Genomic DNA, 20,787 nt, shown 5'->3' with positions numbered 1-20,787 from the left:
CATACGTCCATCAGGGCTGTGTCATTGCCTCTACACACTTTCATCCATACACACATTTGAGACAGTCCCCTGTGGAACTGGGGCATAGGCCAGTCTACTGTGGAGGAGGAGTGGCCTCCTGCCCTGGCAGTCTTTTTAATTTAGTGGGGATAGGGGCTTGCCCTGGCCCATGCCCATGCCCATAATCAAGTTGCTGTTTCTTAGAGTGTGGTGTATTAACCATTGGGCCACATGCTGGCCCAATTTGCTGTCTGACAATAAATAGAGAGCTAATCATATGCTTTGGGTTGCAGCATCTTTACGGTTCTTCCCTAGATGAACAATGTTCATCCAGGGAAAGGTAACCCCCACCAAACTTTATGCTATGAGCCTGATTTTTATATATATGCTGATCAGTCTTGGTAAAGATGCAGATTCTGTTTGAGTAAGAAAGAAGCCGGTATTCTGAGACTGTTAGAAGGTAGTACAACTCCTCTCTGATTAAGGATTAGTCTCTGAGGCTGCATGCTCACAACCTGGCTCGGTGTTCTTTTCTGGACAGACACCAGTCTTTTGTGGTGAACACAACTGCTGGATCCCACATGCTTCTAATCCCCTAGGTCTGGTTAGAGTTGGGTCAGTGTCCCTACCTCTGGGTCTCTGAGTTTTTGTCTCCAGGAATGTTTAGTTTGTGGCAAGTTGGGCTGTGAATCTACCCTGCACTCATCAGCGTGAATCTCTTGAAGTCGAGGATGATTGTCTTTCATGGATTGTCGATTTCAAATTATCTGTGGGGCTGCTGATGGCCTGTAAGGCCTATTCTGGAGCTGCAGACTCTGCCACATTGCAGACGTGTTTTCAAGCAGGGCGGGTGAACCTGGGATATTGGTTTGGGCCATAGCACAGTCGTTCTGTCGCTTCCATTTTTCTGTTACATGTAGTTGCATCTGATTCTTGAAGTGCTGAGTTCTCTGCCTCAAGCAGTTTCTCCGTTGTCAGTCCTGGATTATGTGCTCTCATGAGTTGATGTCAATATTGCATTTCCTCATATTAGCCTTGAGGATGTCCCTGTAGCATTTATTCTGCCCTCCTGGCGCATTTGCGTTGGTTGAACTGAGAGTAGAAAACTTGTTTTTGGCAGTCTGGAATCAGGCATCCAGACAACATAGCTTGCCCAGCGAAGTTGATGATAAATAACCATCGCCTTGATGCTCGTAATATTGGCTTGTGACAGGACGCTCATATTAGTGTGTCTGTTATCCCATTTGATTTGGAGAATCTTATGCATACAGCGTTGATACCTCTCCCGTGCCTTACAATGTCTCCTGTACGTTGTCTACGTTTCAGCGCCATATAGTAGGGTGGAGATCACAACAGCTTTATAGACCATGAGTTTGGTTTTGGTTCTGATGTTGCAATCTTGATACACCCTCTCTCTCAGATGACCAAAAGTTCAGTTTGCACATTTGAGACTGTATTGGATTTCTTCATCAATATCAGCTGTCTGTGAAAGGTGGCTTCCAAGATATGGGAAGTGCGCAACATTCTCTAGTGGGTTATCGTGGATCTGTATTGTCGGTGCTGGGAATTGTGCTCCAGGAGCTTGCTAATGGAGGAATGTTGTCTTCTGGATGTTAGTCCCATTTTCTGATATGCTTCATCAAAGATGAAGATGATCACCTGAGGATCTATTTCTGAGTGAACACATACTACAGTGTCGTTAGCATACTGAAGCTTGGTGACTGAAGTCGGCGATGTTTTCATTCTGGATTGGAAGGAGCTAAGGTTGAACAGCTTGCAATCCATTTGGTAAATTAGCTGCACTCCTACCAGGATCTTATCCGTGATCAAATAAAGCATTGCAGCAAGGAAGATGGAGAAGCGCGTGGGGGTAATGACACAGCCCTGATTGACACCTGTCTTAACCTTATAAGGAGCCATAGTAGACCCATTATGGAGGATAACTGCTTGTATGTCATCATGAAAGAGATGAAGAACAGTGACAAATTTCAGTGGACAACCATACATCAGACAGATTTTCCACAATGCTTCCCTGTTAATGAAGTCAAAGGCTTCTGTCAGGTCAGTGAATGCTATGTATAGTGGTCTGTGGTGTTCTCTAAATTTTTCCTGCAGCTGGCGAGCAGTTATGATCATGTCATTAGTGCCTCTAGATGGTCTAAACCCACACTGAGATTCAGGAAGAATATCTTTGGCAAGAGCAAGAAGACAGTTCAGGAAAAGTCTTGCAAGGACCTTTCCTGCAGTTGCTAACAGAAAGATTCCTCTATAATTTCCAGTTGGATTTATCTCCAAAATGATGCAAACAGAAAAATCAGCTCAGAGACACTAAAGATCCAATAAAGCATGATCTCTTCCACCAATGCCTCAGCAAAAATACCTCGAACTAGCCTGCCTCAGATTAACTGTCCATGTGGACACTGCTGATGCACATCAGACTGCATCAATAAATTGTTAAAATGTGTCAGCAGAGTCCACATAGACAGTTAATCTATGGCAGGCTAGTGCAGAGTAGATTCACACCCCAGCTTGCTGTGAACTAATTGTTTGTGTAGACAAGCCCTAAGGTGCACTCCTAACTACAGACCCCCATGTCTGCCATTCTTCCTTGGGATGTGGGACACTGCAGCCTGACCTGCCTTGAACCCTGAAGCCAGTGCCTCAGCACTCCCAACCCCCCAGTGGCTTATATGTGTCCTCTCAGTGTGGGAGCTTTGAGCTCCTACAAAACGGCAGGCAAGCAAAAATACAGGCTGAGCAAAGACATTTCTTAATCACAGTCACTTAAGAAAGCACTAAAGAGTTACAGCAGTCTGCAAAATAACAAACAGCCTTGAGATGCCCTCCTTTTAGCATTATCTAACCCCTTCTGTGAGCCTGAGATCTGAGCATTGTTTCAGGAGAAGGCAGACACTCCTGCCTTCTCTCTTGCTCCAGTCTCATCTTCTGGCTTGTGGCAATGGAAGGCCTCCCACCCCGCTTAAATACAATTGTCCCTTTTTGCCCTTGTTCTCCAACTGGGAAATTCCATCCTATTCCCCCAGTCAGGCTGCTGTGTAGTGTCCAATGTCCTGTGGGGATGGCTGGTAATGGAGAGACTGTCAGTTGATGACCCTAGATTGCTAGATGATGGCTCCTCAGCCATAGTCATCCTCCAACAGCCAGAAGACAGGAATATTCATTTGGTGACCCTTAGAGCTCTATAAGGTCCTGTGTTACCAAGGCTGGCAGAGGTCAGCTCAAAAGAGACATCCAGTAAGACCAGAGTTTTACAGTGAATATTGTTTTGGAACAAAGGATCTAATTTTGAAGAAGATGGAGAAAATACTTTTTAAAAATGGTCAAGGAAGGTAGATGACTGTAATCTACATTTTATACCATAGGGCTGATCTGATAAGCATCCATAATACTGCATCTGTATTATCTATTCATGTATTTTCATCTGTATACAGTATTATAAAATAAAGGGCAGGACAAAGATTGGTGAACCTCAGCTTCATTCTACATAAAAATATGATACACAATTTGTTTACTTATTTGGTTTTTTATTATACATTATAAAAGAAGTGATATCTTGGGTATGATAAAACTACACTTGAACTGATAGTGCAGTAATCAATGAAATAATAGTATCGTCCACTTATTTATTCTGCCAGGGATGAATTATATGAATCAATGAGAGGTTTGGTTCCATAGCAGCTTTAGGTCCAGACAACTGGGATTATGAAATAAATACAATATAAATGTAATGAAATACATGGGGATATTTTCTAAGTCGATTTATATGCTGATCGTTCTAGACCAAAGCAAATCAGGTAGAATATTTATACACAAAAGATAATTTTACAAATAGTTTATATAACTGTCTGGTTCATAAGAAAAATATTGATAGCTTGTGTTAGGCTTGGTGGTTGCATATTTTGATAAAAACACAATGACTTTATAATTCTGTATATCTCTACAGTTTATAGCAAAGGAATTTTTAAAATGGCCATGTCATGTTTATAGTTAATTGTAGGACTTTTATCGCAAGTAACATGTTGAAGTAATGAGTCAAGTACTAATGACCAAACTGGAATTAAAATAAGTGTAAAAGATGGAAATATTGTACACTGTAAAATAATGTAATTTGTTACATAATTGCATTTGAATTTTTGTTTAGAAAATACTATTAAATGCAGATATTAAGGGTTGGGGGAAAAGTCTATTTTATTTTTAGAAAGAGTGATTATAATTCTGGTTGTGTTTGATTAAAATAACCTGTTCCTATTTTTATAAGTCTCTCCATTTTTTAAAATGATTTCAATATTGACTTATTTTTATAATTTACATTGTCAACAGATTTGTATCTCCTATTTTACTCATCTGCTATATTTAGTATTTTTTATTTCAATATAAAATTTGTATTAAGTATGAAGGGATGACAACACAGTAGCTACCATATTTATAAACTCAAAATAATACCATTTTGAAAAACATTTTCTAAAGTTAATTTAATTTGATGTTTCGTAAAAGGTAGACAGCCTTGAATACAGAAGTGCTTAGTTTATGCAAAGAAAACAAGCTGGGCAGCAGTACTGCAAGCTTCCCTACAACATCATCAAAACTGTTCTATAGGGTCCACCGCCAAAAATTAAAAAGGTAATTCAGTCTCCATCCTCATTCAGTTCCAGGCCAATTGGCATGATAGCTTTTGTGATATGAATATTGGCCCACTAGGAATTGGAATAAAAGAACCTATTAATTGCTGAATTAGCTTGTAACTTTTCTACCAACATGAACTAATATTATATTATAGGAGAAACAGCATATGATCGCTCGTGTAATTAAAGATTATATATAATGCATATGCATAGATGTACACTATAATACATATGCACAGATGTACAGTTTTAAGTTTGTGCAAACCTTTAATGGTTATTTCCTAGCTTTTGTGTGCATGTGCATGCAACCTTAGTGTTCTCTAAATGTAGGTTTAATAGTTATTTATTAATAAACATTTGAAAAGTTCTTTTAAGATAAGGACATTTTATAGGACATGGAAAAGACCGGGGGTGAAGTCCTGGTCCCACTTAAGTCAGTAGCAAAACTCGCATTGTCTTCAGTGGAGCCAGGATTTCACTCAGGGTTATTCTGAAGACCAAAGGAGTGTCTGGCTTGCAGTCTTTTGCTCATAGATTCCAATTTCAGAAGGGATCGTTCTGATCATCTAGTCTGACCTCGTGCATAACACAGGCTATAGGACTTCCCCAAAATAAATCCTACACCATTTATTTTAGAAACACTTCCAGTCTTAATTTAAAAATTGTTGATGGAGAATCCACCACAACACATGGTAAATTGTTCTAATGGTTAATTACTCTCACTGTTTAAAATATATGCCTTATTTCCAATCTGAATTTGTCTAGCTTCAATTTACAACCATTGGTTCATGTTGTACCTTTCTCTATTACATTGTAGGGTCCATTATTAAATATTTGTTCCTCATGCAGATATGTATAGATTGTAATTAAGTCACGTTTTAACCTTCTCTTTGTCAAGTTAATTAGATTGAGCTCCTTGAGTCTATTACTAAAAGGCATGTTTTCGAATATTTTAATCATTCTTGTGGCTCTTCTGTGAACCCTCTCCACTTTATCAACATCCTTCTTGATTTGTGAACACCAGAACTGGACACAGTATTGCAGCAGTGGTCATCACCATTGCCAAATGCAAAGGTAAAATAACCTCTCTACTCCTACTCAAGATTACCCTGTTTATACATTGAAGGATTGCATTGGCCTTTTTGGCCACAGAATTACACTGGGAGCTCATGTTCAGCTGATTATGTACCACACCCCCTGTGATGCTTCCCAGGAGTACCCAGGATTGTGAGGTACTTCCCTACCACCTGCCCTTAATGTGAGGAAGTCTTGTCTGTGCTTGCTGTGGATCAGCTCCCTGAAACTACCAGATTCTGGCAACACAAGCACTAGCTTCTAAGCCTCTGCAGACTCACTCTCAGTACAGGTTAGCAATAGCCACACTGCACCGCACAAATCCTTTGAGTGTTCCCTGTAGTGTGCAACTCTGAACATTCGCAGAATTACTAGGCCTGCTGTTCCTAAAAGAACACGCAGCACTTAGATATATTTATGGTGAAAACAGAAATAAGTTTATTATCAAAGACCAGAGATTCAAGTGATATTAAGAATATTAGAAAATAAATTGTTAATTTAAAACAAAATCATAACACACTTTCTAGAGACAAAACTTAACTAACAAGTTATCCTCCTGTCTAAAGAAGCATATCTCACCCAGAGTTCTCTTCAGCCTTTTCAGCACACCCTGGTTGATATCCCTTTTTCATGAAGCAAACTCGCTGTCTGTTTACTTTGTAGGTGAAGGATGCTAGGATGTCTTTCTGCAACCCTAAATATACTAGCACAGACCTTTTGATATGCACCTCAGAATAGGATTTCCCTCCACCCCTTCCCTAGTTTACTTCTTCCTGTTACTTTCTTCTATTTGAAGATTTCACAACCCTTTATTAGCATTCGGATTAGACTGGTGAGTGGAGGCCCATTATGAACCATATAATACTTAATTTACATATAAACAGACAAACGTTTCTTGCCTGAAAGTAAACCTGTTTTTCACATTTGTTGGTGACCAGTCCCTAGACATGGCCCTTAAGAACATAATTTTCATTTTATATACATGACTCTTTACACAACATACATACATGTGTTTTGAATTATATTGATGACCACCCGTATGATACAGGCTTTTGTCTGAGACATCACAGGTCCCCATTTGGTGAATGAAAATGTAAATATCAGACCCAGGAGATTCCTGTACCCTTATGCATCCCCGTATGCCCCGCTGCCAGTTGGCATCAGGAGGTCCATGCTCACATAACCTGCAAATATTTTTCAGACACACTGCTTCCCAGGATAAAGTCCCGCATCCTACATTCTTTGTTCCTAGATGTATGTATTTACATTTTTCTATATTAAAACACACATATTGTTTGCTTGTACTTAGCTTACCATGTGATCCAGAAAAAATCCTCCAATTTTTGTGACATCTGCAAACTTATCAGTGATGATTTTATGTTTTCTTCCAGGTCATTAATAAAAATGTTAAATAGTGTAGGGCCAAGACCCGCTTCAAGCAGGACACCACTAGAAATAGACCCTGTTCAAAGATGGTTCTCCATTTACAGTGAGACCTATAAAATAGCCAGTTTTTAATCCATTTAATGTGTGCCATATTAATTTTATATTCTAGTTTTTAATCAGTATCAAGTCAAACACCTTACCGAAGGATAAGTATATTGCATCAACACTATTACTTTCATCAACACTATCACTGTAATCTCATAAAAATATCCAATTTGTTTGACAGAATCTATTTTCCATTAACCCATGTTGATTGGCATTAGTTACATTACCCTCCTTTAATTCTTTATTAATAGAGTCCTGTATCACCTGCTTCTTTATCTTGCCCACAATCAATGTCAGACTGACACACCTATAATTACCCAGGTCATCCTGTTTACCCTTTCTAAATATTGGCACATTAGCTTTCTTTCAATCTTCTGGAACTTGGCCAGTGTTCCAAGACTTATTGAAAATGAACATTAATGGTCCACTGAGTTCCTCAACCAGATCTTTTAAAATTTATGGATGCAAGTTATCCAGAACTGCTGCTTTTAAATCTCTAACATTAGTAGCTGCTGTTCATACAATTAGACCGTTCATACAATTTCTCCCTGCAGTAGCAAAGCTCACGATTCCATTTTTTGTCCAAGAGAAGAAAGTCTATAAACACTTCATCCTTAAGGCCCATCCCTATGAGACAGCAAATGCTTCTATTGAGGGGCTGAGACAACGAGGTGAGAGCACGCAGCAACTCAGAGGAAGTGCTCAACATTTCATGGGATCAGACATTTGAATATGAAATGTGTTTATATAAATGCTCAAGTGAATAAAAGTTGACTACTCAGTACCTGATAGGACTGGTTTTCATATGCTTTTAATTTTTCATATGCTTTAAAAAGATACATTTCTCTGTTTTAATAAGTTGTGCTAAAATATCAAATTAAAAATGTAATTTTGGGACTGGGACAAGGACACACAGTCCAGAATGCAAAATATCTAATTTGTACACAGAAATGTGCAAATATATACAGCATAAGGAAAAATGCAAATTAAAATATTTTTCCCTCCAACTGTGTGCCACTAGTCTGCAACATGCATAAAAAATAAATTAACTTACAGTAATAGAAAAGCAGTGATTCAGGTCATTTGTGGGACAGCACTGAAAACAGATGTCTAACCAAAACAAGGAAGTTTAGAAGTATACGGAGCATACAATTAAATATTCTTCCTTCCCCATTTCATATTGCCAATACCAAAAAGTTTATGGTCATTCTACTAGCTGATTTATTCAGGCATAAAATATGCTAGTCAACCTCGGTTAGCAGATGTGCAAAAATTAAAACAAATTATCACCCCTGGAACGAATTGCTGTCACCTGTGAAAAATACGATAAGGATCTAGCAAACATCCATTTCACTGAAACATATAGAAAGGGAGTGAACAAACTTAGTCACAAAAGTGTCACAGTCTTCTTCCAGCTATTTCAATATTGCCGCCATTACATATTCTCCTGTAACTCTGCTCAATCATTTGTTCCATTTGAAATCACACAAGGTCAGGTTGCTGCATATCAGCTCAGAAGTGTTTGAAACAGCACTATGTTAAAGCACATTTGGGAACATCTAGTGTGCACCAGCAGGGTCTACAGGGACCAATTAATACACAACACGTTAGTGTGCTTTAGAAGTCACACCCCCGTAGTGCATATTACCTCACTGCATAGACAAGCCCTTAGTCAAAGGACTTGACTGTGCTTGGGATTAGCCCCAATTCACCCACTGGAGGCCAGCAACCAGTGTAGTTGCACTAGTGTAAAACTCCAGTGTAGACATATACGGTTGATCTTACTCTGGTTTAAAGCAGGAAGAAGCTCAGTTGGTGCAAATTGAAGATTTCCTTGTTTACCCTTGGAGTTTGCATTGGTGCAGATATGCCAGTTACTGGATGAATTCTGAATCAGGATTAATCCCAATTATAAGCAAGGCCTAAAATGACTTCATACTGGAGTCCACATCTTGGTGCAATGGCAAGAGAATGTGGTGGGGTTAAGCTGCACCACTTTGTTGACTGCTGAGTTAGGCCTTGAGTTAACGAAGAACTGTTTACAGTAGTGGTTCTCAAACTGTGGGTTGGGACCCCAAAGTGGGTCATGATCCCATTTTAATGGCGTCGCCAAGGGCTAGTATTAGCCTTGCTGGGGCCCAGGGCCAAAGCCCGAGCCCCACTGCCCGGGACCAAAGCCCAAGGGCATCAGCCCTGAGTGTGTGTGGGGGGGAAGCTCAGGTTACAGCCCGCCCCCTGACTTGGGGCTGAAGCTCTGGCTTTGGCCCTGGCCCCCCTGCCTTGGGTGGCCAGGCTCAGGCTTCAGTCCCTGCTCTGGGGTTGTGTAGCAATTTTTGTTGTCAGAAGGGGGTTGTTGTGCAAAGAAGTTTGAGAACCCCTGGTTTACAGTAATTCACCTCAGATTCACTTCATATGCAATTGGATGAATCATTACTCTGAGAGTAGCTAATGTTCAGCCATTTTCTGCCTGTTATATATTGTTTTCAATCTCATAAAAAATAATGGCAAAAATCCTAGAAAACTCCATATACTTGTTGCATCTCTGTCATAGTCCAGGGGGTTCTGTACCACTGTGTGCAAGAAATTGGAGCAATTTACTCCACAACTTGCCTCAAAAACTGAAGTAGCTAAAACCTCCTACTCTGGTATAACACACAGAAGATCTACAGGGTGTAGTGTTTGGAACTGGTGAAAAGCCTGAGGCTGTGTCTATGCTACAGAGCCTATGTCAGCATTACTCCTGGGGGAATTCTGCACCACTGCACAAATGCAGAATTAATGTCCCCACACATTTATTTTTTCCCCGAGAATAATTGATTCTGATGGGAGATGAAGGGAAGCTGCAATTACACCTTTTTCCCAGTAGGGCCTGATGTGGTGCCAGAAGAGAAGGCAGCTGGCTCATGGGCTGGAGCAGCCAGCCATGGAGAGGGAGGTGGCAGAGGCAGCCTTCCTCACAGCGCCCTGTCTGCGGAGCCAGGTGAGGAGGCACAAGATATAGAGAACTGGACAGAGTGGGGCACACAAGGCTGCTGGGGGTGGTCACACTGACTGGAGTTCAGAAGGGCAAATGAGGGGGGACAGACTGGGGTGGAGGCACAAAAGCATCTAGGGTGATAACATTGAGCCAGGGGCTCAATGGCAGTGGGGATGCAGGGCCACATAGGGACAGGGGGAGTGGTGGTGGCTGAATGGGGGTGCAGGGATACATGGAGATGGGCAGCTTTGCCTGGCTGAGTGTGGGGGCAGGGTCACATGGGGACAGAAGGGAATGGGAGGCAGGCCCACATGTGCAGATATGCCTGTCTGAATGGAGAGTGGGGATGCAAGGACACACGGACGGGGCAGATGTGACTGACTAAATGGGAGAGGCAAGGGGTCAGCCAGGGTCTGCATGGGGGAGACTCCCCAACTTCCTAACAATGCTCCTCCCCCCCCCAAAAAAAGTTCCCCCACCCACACCGAGCAACCCTGCAGGTTCACTTGCAGGCTCCTTCCCAGCAGTTACTTCCCTCTCCCTCAGCTTCTCTGTTACCCCTGATTCCCCCACACCTTTGCACTGCTGCTGAGAGGTACAGGAAATACATTTCTCTATTGTAGCTTAAACGAATTATTACTCAAAGTTCGGTATTAATATGCCTAGAAATCTATTTGTCAAAAAACATTTCCTGAATCTTTTTTCTTTGTTACAGACATATTTACTAACAGGTATTTTAAATAAATTACCAAATAATTGAAACTGGCATGATTATATTGTGTTATTTTGACGAAATAGGCAGAATTTTAAAATATTGTGTACAGAATTTTTAATTTTTTGGTGCAGAATTCCCCCAAGAGTATCAGCATAGTTAAGCCGGCATCCCTAGAGTAGATGCAGCATACACCAACAGAAGGAGTTTTTCTGCCAGTGTAGGAAAACCACCACCTCAAACAGCATTATTTATGCCAACAGAAGCACTCTTCTGTCAGCATAGATGTGTCTACAATGCAAGTTGGCATTGCTGGGGTGTGGATTTTTCATATCCCTGACTGAAATACTGTAGCTATGCTGGTAAAAGTTCTAAGTGTAGACCAAGCCTCAGTGAGAAGTACAATGCCAGCAAAATAACTGGGGGGAGAAGGAGAATTAGCACTTGAGCAACAGTAACTTACTATCAACAAATATCCCACAGCTCTTTACTTCATAACAAATTGCTAGTGGAGTCCAAGCATCTGCAATTAGATGTAATCCTTATCTCCAACAATGAGCTTGGAAGCGATCACTGCATACCTCTCTGGTATACTTAGCACTGTACCCCATTTGCAATCACACATGAAAGGTCAGATTGCTACAAATCATCCTCAAAACAGGATTGTTGGCTTTTAGCTTTCTACAAGGGGACTTCAAGTCAAACCACTTGTGGTTTGCTAGACAGCTTTCCTGCAGATCCAATGGTATTCATATTACTGTGACTACTTCTTGTATATTTTTGGACATTTCCATGCCTCATTCTTCAAAAAAGGGACTATATGGCTCTAAGGAAATAGATATGAATAGTACATTTCTAACTATTCCTTTCCATCTTCTTGAAGTGTATTTGTTCCATAACAGATCTGATGCAACTGAGATGTGTAGTGTCAACACACACAAACTGCAATGTATCTCTACTGCAAGGAACTGAAGCTAATATTAATGAGAAGTACTCCAAAGTTCCTTTTTCACTGTCATCAGATAGTTTTCATTCTAACTATTGGGGTATCTTAATAAATTTTCAGTCTAGCATGGGCCCACCAGTGCTACAAAGTAAACCTACATAGACTCTGCATGTCATTGAGGTGACAGATTCAATTTATTGTTAGCTTTAAGAAGTTAATAAACAGGTTGCCAGTTTGCCAATGGCTGAAATATTATGGAAAATGTTTGTTCTGCAAGAAAAATATTTGTGTGGGATTACTGCCGTTTGCTTGAAAGCCTGATGTTAAGGAGGAAGTCAGGTAAGCCAGTGTTATATATATTCCACATATGTAGAGAACATGAATTAATCATAAAAACTCTGCTTCATCATTTCTACATAGATTTAATGAAAGAGTTTGTTTCTCTCTATAGCCCACTCCACTTGTGAAGACTGATTCAAAGAATCTGAGTGATCCCAGTCACTCAGAACTCAGCCCTGCAAGGTGCTAAGTGCTTTCAATTTCAGAGAAAAATCAAGTTGAGGGCACTCCACACCTTGCAGGATCAGCTCCCAATTGCAGGTATTATTTATGTTTTCCTGGGGAGAGGTGGTAGTCATGCAATGGAGGATGTTCTCCCCCTTACACTGCTACCCATGATGTGGATAGCCTGTGCAAGGTGGCTTACAATTCAGCCCTAAATGAAGCAACATATGATTTAGCAGGTGTAACTGAAACCTCCTAGTATAAAGCACCACTGGTGTAACTGTAAGTGTTCTGGGACAATCCAAGTGTATTCCAGTCCAACCTTCCCTACAAAGGTAGATAAAACAGAAATAAGAGCAATGAAGATTCAAACCCAAAAAAATGTATCACTTGTTATTAATGACAAGTTGAAAGTGAACAGAAATGCAAACTGCTTTACTAGTTAGCTGGCAAAGCCTTCACTCTTGTCTAAAGATAACTTCTGAAACTCCATTTAGACTCATTCTTCAAGGACAATTAGGTTACCTATCCTCTTGATTTAAGGTTGGCCAGAGACCGGGCCACTGCATGTTGACACCTGCATATTGTGAATAAGTCTGAAACCTGGAAATGGGAACCTACTTCCAGGTCTCTAGAATCACGTGGCACTTCCTAGAACATTCTCATTCATATAAAAATAAATATTCTATTTTTCTTTTGAAAAAGAAACTACATTTGAATAATTATTTTTTCTTGGTTCTCCCTTGTGGGCTGTGTGGCCCAATGGAGAACATATTAGATGTCTAACAAGCAAAAATACCCTGCTTGGTTTAGTAAGGGTCAGTCATTCAAATGTTGTGGGCTAGAATCTCTCCAAAGTCAATTCTTCTGTTCACTGTATGGAAGTACAGGCTTCAGATATGGCTTTTTAACCTGGGGGACAACCATTTTACACTTGATTCTAACAGGGAGGAGTTGCTTGTGAGTCCGAAGGTGGAAGGCAATTTGAGTGAACATGATCAAGAAATGACAGATTTCGTGATTGTAAGAAAAGGAAGGAATGAGAGAAGCGTAAGGACAATGGACTTCAAAAAAGGAGACTTCAACAAACTCAAAGAACTGGTAGGTAAGGTCCTCTGGGAAGAAAATCTCAGGGAAAAAGGAGTTCAGGAGAGGTGGCAGTTTCTCAGAGACAATATTAAAGGTAGAACAGCAAACCATCCATATGCAAAGCCAAAATCGGAAGAATAGTGAAAGTCCACTATTGCTTCATCAGGAGTGCTTTAATTACCTGAAAAATCAAAAAGGAATCCTAGAAAAAGTAGAAACAGATGAGACAGAAGAATAGCACAAGCATGTAGGGACAAAATTAGAAAGGCCATGGTACAAAATGAATTACATCTAGCAAGGGACATGATAGAACCTCTTCTTATTGTCTCTTAATACATGAGAAGCAAAGGAAAGACAAAAGAAAATGTAGGCCCACTACTTAGCAGGGAGGAGAGATAATGACAGATGACAACAAGGTGTATGTGCTTCAATGGCTATTTTGCATCAGTCTTCACTAAAATGGTTAATGGTAAATGAGATGCTTAACTTAAGGTGTTAAGAAAAGGGTTTATGTAATTTTGGGGTGTATGCGCACGAGTTTTGTATATAAAGCAAAGGAGGTACTCTCCTCAGCACTGGTGAGACCTCAGCTGAAGTATTGTGTCCAGTTCTGTGTGCTACATTTTAGGAAAGATGTGAACAAATTGGAAAGAGTCCAGGGGAGAGCAACAAAAATGATAAAGAGGTTAGACAACCTGATCAATGACGAAATGTTTAAAAAGCTTGGCATATTTAGTCTTCAGCAAAGAAGACTGAGCGGTGAACCTGGTAACACTCTTTAAATATTTTAGTGGTTGTTATAAAGAGTGATCAATTGTTCTCCATGCCCACTGATGGTAGAACAAGAAAAAATGGGCTTAATCTGTTGCAAGGGCAATTTAGATTAGCTAAGGAAAAGTTAGGTTAGTTAGGAAAAGATTTTTTAACTATAAGGATAGTTAAGTATTGAAATAGGCTTCCAATGGAGGTTGTCAAATTTCCCTGTTGTGGTACACATTCACCATTAGAGTGCTCCCTTGCATCAGGGTGTGATGTTGCATGAATCCATATCTCTACCACCTTCAGATCATCTGTCTCTGTGCATCGAAGTCCATCAAGGCAACAAAAACAGAAACTAGTAATCATAGTCTCTCACCATGACCTCTTAAGGTCTCTTCCCGCTTTACATTTCTATGATTCTATCACTGTTAATGTTCTCTTGGAAACTGAAAGAAACAAAATAAAACTCCCATCACCAGTTACAAAACACGGTTTTACAAAACACTGGTTACTTATTCTTACTACTTTGTAATCTTAATACCAATATCTCTTCTGTTCTGCCAAAATACAATGTAGAAATGGTGCCTATGAAAGATCTGTTCTTACAGGTTGCTGAAGTTGTTTGATAGCAACTGCTGCCCTGAACTGCTGCCAAAAATAAAACTGTAATGTAGGTTGAAAAAATGTTTTCAGACAGCATTACAGAAAGTCTGAGATTTGGAGGAAGCAATTTTATGTTTTCTTATAGGTGCTGCAAACTGCTATGTCCTATTAGGGTGACCAGATACCAAATGTGAAAAATCGGGACGGAGGTGCGAGGTAATAGGAGCCCGTATTAAAAAAAGCCCCAAATACCGGGACTGTCCCAATAAAATCAGGACATCTGGTCACCCCAAGTCCCATTGACTCTACCATGTAAACCATTTTCAGCACCAGTTCAGGTAGAACTGATGTTCACAACTTTGGCTATGCAATGCAGCAATTTCTGAATGCAGACGGGGCTTTTGTTTTAAAAAATCTACCAGAAAGAACTAATTCCAACTCTTGTTCATTCATAACTGCCACAGAAACTGATAGAAACTTGCCCTGTCAAACATTCTACATCGGGGTTCTCAAACTTCATTGTACCCCGACCCTCTTCTGACAATAAAAATTACTACATGACCCCAGGATGGGGGGACCTTAGCCTGAGCCTGCCTGAGCCCTGCCGCCCTGGGCGGGGGATAGAGGGAGCAAAGCCAAAACCTGTACCCTACCACTCTGGGTGGGGAGACCAAAGCTGAAGCCCAAGGGCTTCAGCCCCAGACAGGATGCCTGTAACCTAAGCCCTGCTGCTCAGGGCTGAAGTCCTTAGGCTTTGGCTCTAGGCGGTGGGGCTCAGGCTTCGGCTTCCACCTCAGGCCCCAAGAAGTCTAATGCCAGCCCCGGTGACCCCATTAAAAAGGGTTTGTGACCCACTTTGGCGTCCCAACCCCCAGTTTGAGAACTGCTGTTCTACATTTAGAGAGTCCTAACAACTGTAATTTCCAACTGCCACTGAATTTTCTTTCAATATTCCAACCTTAAAGAGAGCTTTGCATCCAACTGCTATCCTGCCCAACTGCCATGGAGTCTTCTGAAACCTTCTGCTTACATCATCCCACCTCTTTTCCTAATGGCGTATCATCCAATACAATTCTGCTTTATCTTTAGACAGTAGTAGAGAAGAAAATAATATTATTTGATATATAACCTGGTTCACAGGTGGCAGTTTTTTCAGCTTTCCTGGCACAGCCCCAGTATCAGCTTTCTTCTGGCCTCTCACTTGCAGCAAAAATGTCAGTTGTGGGATTATCATCTCATCACAGTTAACTGAACTCGTTCTTTTTTAGTTGTGGCATTCTGCAGCACCATCTAGTACATCTTTATAGTGTACCGCAATTAAACAACCTCAGCTGGCCTGATTCAGGCTATAAAACTGCGGTGTAGACATTTGGACAGAAGCTGGTTCCTCAGTTCTGGGACCCCATGAAAGGGGAGAGTCCTAGCATCTGGGCTCCAGCACAAGTCTGAATGTCTACATAGCAATTTTTAGCTCCACGGTCCAAGTGCCATGAGCCCAAGTCAGATGACCCTGGCCAGCCACAGGTATTTTATTCCAGTGTAGATATAGCCCTAGGCTGCTGCAGCAGATAGTAAAAAAGAAGCACTGTCCTTCAAAAAGCAGCCGGCCAGCCCCAAGAAAGTCCTAATGTCATGCAAAACATGGCCTTGAGCATTTGCAGGGCTTAATGCCAGATTTTTGGGGACTGTTTTCACTGTGAGATTGGTGGTTAAATAAAACCACAAATTCTGTCTTTGCAAAGTGGTTGGAGCGCTAGGGCTGAAGAAGCTCTTTGCACCTATTATTCTTTGTATTGCAGTAGTGCCCAGAGGCCCCAACCGCATTGTGCTTAGCTGGCACTGTACCCACATAGCCAGATGGTCCCTGCCCTGAAGCGATTACAATCTAAATCTATGAGCACCAATTGCTGGACACAACAGGTGGTGGGGGAGGGTGCGACGCGCCAAGGAAGTAATGGGATTAGTTTGTTTACAAGGCACCTATTCAACGTGCAGCCTTGGGGTCAACTCAAGGCAAAACCCAGCCCAACCCACTACAGATGTTTACTTCGGAGTGGAAACCATAAACTTCCCCACAGTTTCCACTAGAAGTCCCTGTACCCCGTCCTGCCCCCAGGACTCCCACTCGTCTCCCTCGTTCAAGCCCGTCCAGCGCCCGCCCACCCTCGCCACGGCCCCACTAGCCCACGCGCGCTGAGTTTGGGCATGGATGGAAGCCCCGCCCAGCTCTCCTGAGGGCGGGGCTGTCACGGGCCGCGGGCGTCACTGCACGGGGAGGCTCAGCGTGGCGAAGAGACAGGAACTGCCCCACCCCGGCATCAAAAGGGCAGCGGCTTCAGCAGGGCTGAATCGCCCGCGCGAGAGAAGGAAATGCGTATGTGTCTGCCGCTCTGCTGTCCAATGGCAGAAGCGGGGCGGGGCGGCGAGGCGAGGTGCCGCCTGCTGGGGCCTCCGCTCCTGCCGCACTAGGGAGAGGGCCGTAGAGGGGACGGGGAGCAGCCTCCTTCTCCTCCTCCTCTTCCTCTTCCCTCGTCCTTGCTAGTGCGCAGCGCAGGTGGCGGCGGCGGCGGCACTATGGCGGCCGAGGATGGTGACGGCGAAGGGGTCCGAGTGCTCCAGAACCTGCGGGGGAAGATCTGTGAGTGAGAGAGTCGGGAGGGGAGCAGGGCCTGGGGAGGGGCCGGCCGGGCACGGCCACCAAGGGGGCTTTTCTGCTCTGGGCTGCCGCACTGAGTCACCTCTGCTGCCCTGGAGCTCCCTCCCTCCCTCGTTCCTCCCCATGCGGGAGCTGTCCTTTCTCCCCGGGTTCCCTTCAGTCCGCGCCCTCTTCCTGCCTCTTGGGGCCGGCTCCTGCCCCGGCGTGTGGGGCGGCGGTGGCTGCGAAGGGGGAGAGGAGGCGTCTCGGGGTGGGCGGCTTTTGCTCTGCTCCGGAGGACAAGGGGTGTGAGGGCTACAGGCAACTGGTATCTTAATGGAGGTGCTAACTAGGTACGGTAGGGGATAGGCAGCTGTGCGGGGTGGACATGGATACGGGCAGCTCTGTGGGTGTGGGCACGGGTGTGTGTGTGTGTGGAGGCCTCAGGGTAGGCATGGGCACAGGCACCTCTGTGGGGTTGTGGCATGGTGTGTGAGGTGCGGAGGCCTCTGGGGTGTGAAGGGTGAGCATGAGCACGGGCAGCTCTGTGGGGTTGGGGTGGTCTGGGTGTATGTGGGAGCTATGGGTTATGGGCTCTTGGGTTTGGGGGGGTATGGGTGGGGTGGCACTGGGGTATAGGTAGAGGACATGGGATTGTGTGGGCATGTATGGAGGTTGTACAGGGGTATGAGTGGAGGACTTGGGAATGTGGGGGCAGGGTGGGTATGGATGGGGGTGGTACTGGGGTTCACTCTGGGTATGGGTGGAGGCCTCTGAGTGTGTTGGAAGGTATGGCAAGCATGAGTAGGAGATCAGCGTTTCCTTCTGGAGGTGGTGGAGAAAGTGTTGGGATGGGTTGCTGTCTGGATGTATCTCTGGCAAAGGAGTTATTGAGGCTGCGAGCTGGGTGGATATGTGCAGAAGAATCTGATAGTAAGAGGGAGGGAGGGAGTGAGTTATTGGGGTAAGGCCCTGTATGCAGTTCAGAGGGACTTGGTGACGAGGTACATGACTGACGCATGCATAGTCAATTGGCACTGTGTAAGTTGTTCCTGGGAGGAATGGGTTTCTGTTTGAGAGCCGAGAATTAGTTATTGGGAGCAGAAATGACACATGCAGAGGAAATGGACATGTAGTTGAGGGTGCTGTTGAGCAGTTGAGATGCTGCAATGAGTGCATGTTTCAGTGAAGCATTTTTTTTATGCCAACAAACAAAAACTCAGCTCCACAAAACCCTAGGCATAAGAGTCTATTTGTCAAGCAAATCTTGCGAAATTATTGATGTAGCAGGAAGTTGGTACAAGGCTACTCTGGAAATAGTAACTTGTGTTATTGTGGGGTGGGAGGGGAGAGAGAGAGAAAAAAAGAGTGAGTCTGATTTTTGTTGGTGGGTGAGGAAGGGCTGTCATAGCTAAAAATGCATAAGTTCAGTAACCTGGTAAATGATGAATGCCCTAAGACATTGCCTATGGGTGGGGGGTAAGGGGGGGAGGGGAAGAAGAGGGAGACGATAATGTGTGATGCGACTGACAAGGACTTCAAAGCAGCGAAGAGAAACAGGATGTGTGGTGGCTTCCTGAAGGGTTATCAAAATGCATTCATACAACTCAAATGTAACCCATTTATTTCCTTTCTCACGCATTTAATCAATCTTTTTCATAAAGTAATTCATGAGAGTGAAATGCAATATAATTAAATTTGGCAATGGAGTAGAATTAAGGATCTGTTATAAGTATGTTTGGATTTATCAGTGTTAACTCAAATGGTAAAATACAAACAAATTTAGAAAAGAATTCTTCAATATAACATCCAATTCTGCAAAATTATTTGATTTTTTTTCCTCAGGGAAAATGTTATACTGTATTAAAATTCACTTCTCTTTACGAAACTTATTTTTATGTACTTAAAAGATGCATGTAGAGGGCTAGAACTGTAATTACACAGAGGATTCTTGATTTATTTGATCTGTTTAGGGGTTTTATATATTCACAAGAAATAATTCTTCCGCTCTACTCTGTGCTGATTAGGCTTCAACTGGAGTATTGGCGCCCAGAAATGCACACACCTTTTAGAAAAAATGTGGACAAATTGGAGAAAGTCCAGAGAAGAGCAACAAAAATGATTAAAGGTCTAGAAAACATGACCTATGAGGGAAGATTGAAAAAACTGGGTTTGTGTAGTCTGGAAAAGAGAAGACTGAGAGGGGACCTGATAACAGTTTTCAAGCACATAAAAGGTTGTTACAAGGAGGCGGGAGAAAAATTTATTGTTCTTAACCTGTGAGGATAGGACAAGAAGGAATGGACTTAAATTGCAGCAAAGGAGGTTTAGGTTGGACATTAGGAAAAACTTCCGAACTGTCAGGATGGTTAAGTAGTGGAATAAATTGCCTAGGGAGGTTGTCTAACCTGCTTTTAAAATCACCAGTGATAGAGATTCCACAAAAACCTGTCAGGGATGGTCTAGATCAGTGGTTTTCAAACTAGGGGCGCCGCTTGTTCGGGGAAAGCCACTGTTTGGCTGGGCCGGTTTGTTTACCTGCCGCGTCCGCCGGTTCGGCCAATCGCGGCTCCCACTGGCCGCGGTTCACTGCTCCAGGCCAATGGGGGCTGCGGGAAGGGTGGCCAGCACATCCCTCGGCCCATGCCGCTTCCCGCAGCCCCCATTGGCCTGGAGTGGTGAACCGTGGCCAGTGGGAGCCGTGATCAGCTGAACCTGCGGATGCGGCAGGTAAACAAACCGGCCTGGACCGCCAGGGGCTTTCCCTGAACAAGCGGTGCCCCTAGTTTGAGGACCACAGGTCTAGATAATATTTAGTCCTGCCATGAATGCAGGGAACTGGACTAGATGACCTCTCGAGGTCCCTTTCAGTCCTATGATTCTGTGATATGATATATGCATCTCCATGGTTTGTAAGCACCATATGGGGTAGACACTTCTCTTAGCTTTTGATTTCTATATTTCATTCTGTTAATTAGTTGTAATACAGAAACATAATTTGTGATATCTTGGCAGTTTAACTGATTTTTTTTTCAGTAAATATTTGAGAGATCATTTATTGTCAAATATTAAAGTCAGGAAAGATGTAATTTAAAAAAAAAGATATAATTAGGTTGAATTTCCCATTAAATTATATTTTGAGTAAAGAACATACTTTAAAAGAACCCAAGTGCATTCTCAAACTTGATATTAAAGTCTGAATTTGACCTTTGTCAATGGAAGACCAGGTCATGAGGATAGGATAGTGTTCTGTGTGATTGGGGAGGGTGAGAAAAAAGGGAGGAGATAGTATTACTGAAAGGCTGTTGCCTAGTTTTGCATGCTCAAGAGGCAAAATCTCAAGGTTTGGTTAGG

General features: G+C 42.7%; 1 protein-coding gene across 5 annotated transcripts in view; it reads left to right on the top strand.

Moving 5' to 3' along the window:
* Window positions 1-20,787, top strand: part of RASA2 (RAS p21 protein activator 2) — a 184,273-nt gene that overhangs the window by 27,105 nt on the left and 136,381 nt on the right. For 3 of the 5 annotated variants that reach the window (XM_073359812.1, XM_073359810.1, XM_073359809.1), the window contains exon 1: window positions 17,355-17,436. The exons of 1 other annotated variant lie outside the window; for it this stretch is intronic. Coding sequence is in view for 1 of the 4 variants with exons in the window: in XM_073359811.1 (XP_073215912.1) it covers window positions 17,373-17,436 (64 nt within the window). In the remaining 3 variants the exon portion in view is untranslated. Of the gene's footprint in view, window positions 1-17,188; window positions 17,437-20,787 lie in introns of those variants that run through there. One more of the 5 variants, XM_073359811.1, reaches the window with a different exon arrangement.

The sequence above is a fragment of the Lepidochelys kempii genome, chromosome 9 (assembly GCF_965140265.1).
Source record: "Lepidochelys kempii isolate rLepKem1 chromosome 9, rLepKem1.hap2, whole genome shotgun sequence".
Taxonomy (NCBI): domain Eukaryota; kingdom Metazoa; phylum Chordata; order Testudines; family Cheloniidae; genus Lepidochelys; species Lepidochelys kempii.
Note: the sequence above shows the minus strand (reverse complement) of the source record. Positions and strands in the feature narration are given on the sequence as shown.